The sequence below is a fragment of the Entelurus aequoreus genome, linkage group LG03, assembly GCF_033978785.1.
Source record: "Entelurus aequoreus isolate RoL-2023_Sb linkage group LG03, RoL_Eaeq_v1.1, whole genome shotgun sequence".
Classification (NCBI taxonomy): domain Eukaryota; kingdom Metazoa; phylum Chordata; class Actinopteri; order Syngnathiformes; family Syngnathidae; genus Entelurus; species Entelurus aequoreus.
Genome location: NC_084733.1, coordinates 95,195,989 through 95,201,390, shown reverse-complemented (window position 1 = coordinate 95,201,390; position 5,402 = coordinate 95,195,989). Strand labels below are relative to the sequence as shown.

The 5,402-nt window shown below is 51.2% G+C and overlaps 1 protein-coding gene across 1 annotated transcript; it reads right to left on the bottom strand.

The window, feature by feature from the left end:
- Nucleotides 1-3,663: 3,663 nt before the first annotated feature.
- Nucleotides 3,664-4,694, bottom strand: LOC133645996 (uncharacterized). The gene is made up of 4 exons (XM_062040919.1): nucleotides 4,496-4,694; nucleotides 4,199-4,339; nucleotides 3,847-4,061; nucleotides 3,664-3,803 (listed from the first exon to the last, which is right to left on the bottom strand). Exons 1-4 carry the CDS (start codon nucleotides 4,669-4,671, stop codon nucleotides 3,664-3,666), a joined length of 672 nt encoding a protein of 223 aa, XP_061896903.1. The 5' UTR covers nucleotides 4,672-4,694.
- Between the last annotated feature and the right edge of the window lie 708 nt (nucleotides 4,695-5,402).

The following is a 5,402-nucleotide window of genomic DNA, read 5'->3' as shown; positions in this document are numbered from 1 at the left end:
AAGCGTCCCAGTAGGCATGAGGTAACAGAAAGCCAACCTGATGAGGCCTAGGGGGCCGAAACGCGTAGTTGGACAGCCACAATAGTTTCTGCGCTTGTGTTTGCCACCGCATTCTCATTCGGGGTCTCTGGGGAGTTTTGCGGTTGGCGTGGGCGTCGCCTGACGGGTTGTAGACGGACAGTGCACACCCTTTGCCCCTCCCCCTTACCCTAACCCTAACCCTAACCACAAACCTAACCCGCCAGTGCCTCCAACCCGTCTGTTGGGCGGCGCCCTGCCGTCCGTGGGCCCTCTGGGGACTTTGTTTGTGATGTGGTGGAGGGGTCAAACACATTAATAACACAGGAGTCAGAGCTTGATCAAAGCAAACATTTTAATACAGGTAACAAACACATTGATACTTACCTGGGTGTTTGTCCACTGTGTGACGCACACAATACGTCAAGATGACACGTCACACATGTAGGATTAATTTTTGATCAATATTTTTGAGAAGTCGCTGGCGACACTGCAGTGGAGAGCTTGAGCCCCGCCCCCTGCAGTATTCTCCTATAAATAGCTCCTCCTGCCAGAAGGCTCACTCCCTCCCCGGCGGTCGATGAGGGCACATCCTGCTGTAGAGAAATAGGGAAGATGAATTAGCCTCAGGAGACTAGGAGTGCTCCACCTACTGGGAATTAGAAGCGTCCCAGTAGGCATGAGGTAACAGAAAGCCAACCTGATGAGGCCTAGGGGGCCGAAACGCGTAGTTGGACAGCCACAATAGTTTCTGCGCTTGTGTTTGCCACCGCATTCTCATTCGGGGTCTCTGGGGAGTTTTGCGGTTGGCGTGGGCGTCGCCTGACGGGTTGTAGACGGACAGTGCACACCCTTTGCCCCTCCCCCTTACCCTAACCCTAACCCTAACCACAAACCTAACCCTAACCCTAACCCTAACCCTAACCCTAACCCTAACCCTAACCCTAACCCCTAACCCCTAACCCTAACCCTAACCCTAACCCTAACCCTAACCCTAACCCTAACCCTAACCCTAACCCTAACCCTTACCGGCACGGGCTGAAGCAGGACAGTGCATCCTTGCCCATCCCCCTTCCCCCAACCCTAACCCCACAACACCTAACTTGGCCAGTGCCGCCAGTCCGTGCGCAGGTGTCTTGTCTCCTCGGTGGACCTGACGGGTGCCTTGTGGGTGAGTTGTCCTTTTGCGGCAGGTGTGATGGGGGCAGCAAGTCATAAACTTGAAAGACTTGTTTTAAACACATTGTAAATAGGAGTTTGAGGGAGATCAAGGCATATATCTTTTTGCCTTGATGTGGAGGGTGTCAGCCCCGCCCCCTTCCTGCTCAAAACCTCCTCCATTCCTGAGACAGGCACATCTCCCTCACAGCGCTCGATGAGAGGACATCACGCTGCAGAGAAAACATGGAGAAGCCAAAGCCAGCCTGATGAGGCTTGACAAGCCGAAACGCGTCGCTGGAATCAGGTCCAACAATGTGTTTGACATCACATCTAATGCTTTTGTGATTTCTTTCTTGCAGGGTGCCCTGAGGGCCTACCGTTGGAGCTTGACGTTACCGGCACGGGCTGAAGCAGGACAGTGCATCCTTGCCCATCCCCCTTCCCCCAACCCTAACCCCACAACACCTAACTTGGCCAGTGCCGCCAGTCCGTGCGCAGGTGTCTTGTCTCCTCGGTGGACCTGACGGGTGCCTTGTGGGTGAGTTGTCCTTTTGCGGCAGGTGTGATGGGGGCAGCAAGTCATAAACTTGAAAGACTTGTTTTAAACACATTGTAAATAGGAGTTTGAGGGAGATCAAGGCATATATCTTTTTGCCTTGATGTGGAGGGTGTCAGCCCCGCCCCCTTCCTGCTCAAAACCTCCTCCATTCCTGAGACAGGCACATCTCCCTCACAGCGCTCGATGAGAGGACATCACGCTGCAGAGAAAACATGGAGAAGCCAAAGCCAGCCTGATGAGGCTTGACAAGCCGAAACGCGTCGCTGGAATCAGGTCCAACAATGTGTTTGACATCACATCTAATGCTTTTGTGATTTCTTTCTTGCAGGGTGCCCTGAGGGCCTACCGTTGGAGCTTGACGTTACCGGCACGGGCTGAAGCAGGACAGTGCATCCTTGCCCATCCCCCTTCCCCCAACCCTAACCCCACAACACCTAACCCTAACCCTAACCCTAACCCTAACCCTAACCCTAACCCTAACCCCTAACCCTAACCCTAACCTAACCCTAACCCTAACCCTAACCCCTAACCCTAACCCTAACCCTAACCCTAACCCTAACCCTAACCCTAACCCTAACCCTAACCCTAACCCTAACCCCTAACCCTAACCCTAACCCTAACCCTAAACCCCTAACCCTAACCCTAACCCTAACCCTAACCCTAACCCTAACCCTAACCCTAACCCTAACCCTAACCCTAACCCTTGACCTCCCCAAAAGCCCGACCTTTCGGGGGGGAAACATAAACACAAACAAAAACATCGTAAATTTATCAAAAAATTTCCTACTTACCTCATCGCAGCATTCCCTCCTCGACAAGGGCCTCAGTTTCGTCCCGTCCACCAGCCTCAGTCCAGAGTGGCACCATCAAGTAAAATTCGACCTGCAGGAATATCATAGAAGTGTCAAAACTGCGGTTTTCTATGAAAAGCAAGAGTCTCTTGGGCCGCGACCTTTCACCCCGAGGTCCGATTGGGAGCCCTCACCGGGACTGCTTCCTCCAGAGGTCCAAACGCTGGTCCTGGCGGACGAACACCCGTCGCTCCTATCGGGCTGCGCCCTCGCGGTCGCGCCCAACCTGACGCGGGACGAAACAGAGGCCCTGCATAGCCTGAAAAACAACAGGAACATAATTATTAAGCCGGCAGACAAGGGTAGCGCAGTGGTCATCATGGATAGGTCTCAATATGTCTGGGAGGGCACCAGACAATTGAGTGATACCACCTACTACCAACCATTGACCACGCCCATTTACCCACAAACGATCCCTATGGTCGAAAACATAGTCAAAAATTTAATGAAAAAACGATTCATTAACCACAAACAAAAGACTTACCTCTTGGGCGAATCGGAGCCCCGCCCCCGTAGGTTCTACTTGCTCCCCAAGATCCACAAGGAACGACACAAGTGGAGCCGACCGTACGAGATACCCCCGGGCAGGCCCATTGTGTCCGACTGCGGCAGTGAAACCTACAGGACGGCGGCGTTTATAGATTACTTTTTGACCCCACTCTCCATTAAACACGAGAGTTATCTTAAGGACACATATGACTTTATTGACAAAATTAAAAATTTGATCATTCCCCAAGAGGCAGTCTTGTTTACCATTGATATTGATAGTTTGTACACGAATATTGACATTGACCAGGGCATCCAAGCCGTCAAAAACATTTTTTATAAATACCGAGATGTTAGCAGGCCCGAGAAGGAACTCCTCCAGCTTCTCGACATCAACCTCAGGAGGAACGACTTTGAGTTCAATGGCCGGTTCTTTCTACAGATCAAGGGCACGGCCATGGGCAAAAAGTTTGCTCCGGCCTATGCTAACATCTTCATGGCAGAATGGGAGACCTCTGCCCTTGCTGCCTGCGCAATCAGGCCCCTCCATTATTTCAGGTATTTGGATGATATCTGGGGGGTGTGGACTCATTCCATGGAGGAATTTGAGGGGTTCCGCCACACCCTGAATACCCACAACCCCAGTATCACCATTAAGTCCACCACCAGCCCCACGTCAGTGGACTTCCTGGACACTACCACCTTCAAGGGTCCGGATTTCACCTCCACTCACCATTTGGACATTAAGGTGTTTTTTAAAGAGACGGATACCTATGCCCTCCTCCACAAAACCAGCTTCCACCCCCGACACACCTACGCGGGATTGGTGAAGTCCCAGCTGCTGAGGTTCCACCGGATCTGCACCAGGCGGGAGGACTTTGTAACGGCCATGGGAGCCCTGTTCACGGCCCTGAGGAAGAGAGGGTATTCCAGATCCTTCCTCAGGAGACAGTTCAGGTGCTTCCTGGACCAGAAGAAGCCTCCCCCTGGTAAACACATGATCCCCCTCATTACAACCTTCTCGCCTGCGGCGGTACAGGTTTCCAGAAGGGTCAAGGGTAACTTTTGTACCTTTGTGGAGAAAAGCGGCAAACTAAAGGACTATTATCTGGTCTCGGCCTACCGCAAAAATCCCAGCCTGGGTGATCTGCTTGTCAGGGCTCGGATCAGTTCCACCGGAGATCCGCCCTCGGCCCGGAGCAGCGCTCCCTTGCGGAACATCCCTTGGCTGGTCAATCGCCACAGCGGTAAGGTCTTCCGGCCGCTGTGCAGAGGAGACGGGCAGGTCAAAAATTGCGTGTATGTTATCCTCTGCCAGCGTTGCCGTGCTATGTATGTTGGTGAAACGGGTAACACCATCGCCACCCGTTTCCACCAACATAAATATAACATTGTCCGGCAGAAGAACACCACCACCTACCTTGTCCAACACTTTATCCGGCACGGGTGGGCTTCTGTCCGGGCGTGTGTGGTCCAAGCCAACTCCAGATGGAGTGCCGCCCAACGGAGGCGGGCGGAAGGCCTCTGGATCCACAGACTGGGTACTAGACACCCGGGGGGGCTCAATGAGACGTGAGTGCGAGCCCGCTGGGCCATAGACGGACCGTGCACACCCTTCTTATTCTATTCTTTTTTTTCGCTCTTTTCTATCGCCCCACCCCCACCCTTAGCCCTAACCCTAACCAACTCTCTTTCTCTATGCCTAACCCTAACCAACTCTTTTTCTTTATGCCTAACCCTAACCCTAACTCTAAACCTAACCCTAACCCTAACCCTAACCCTAACCCCAACCCCAACCCTAACCCGCCTGTGCCTCTGGTCCACTTACGGCTCGCGCTCTGCCTTGTGGGCCCACCTGGGCCATTTGTGTACACACAAACAACAAAAACAACATCATATTATTCCCACTTACCCTACTTACCTGCATTGTACAGCTACTTACCTGGGTATTCGGACATTCCGGCGCTGGGGGGGCCCCGGATGTCCCAGCACTCCTACGAGGACCTGCAAAAAAATACAAAAAACATCTTAAAAAATCACAAAAAACCTCAAAAATTCACAAAAACACATTAAAAAACCTGAAAAACTTCCTAAAAACATTGTTGGACCTGTTCGGACTCCATAAAGGAGCCATACTTACCTTGGTCCACGGCTTGGTTCACTGTGCAACTAATAGTGAATTTTTCTAACCTTTTTTTTATATGTAGTATAGTATATATCTGTATATGTGGACATAATTGTACATATATATATATATATATATATATATATATATATATAATTTTTTTATTATATTTTATTATTGATTTTTATTTTAATTCACTATT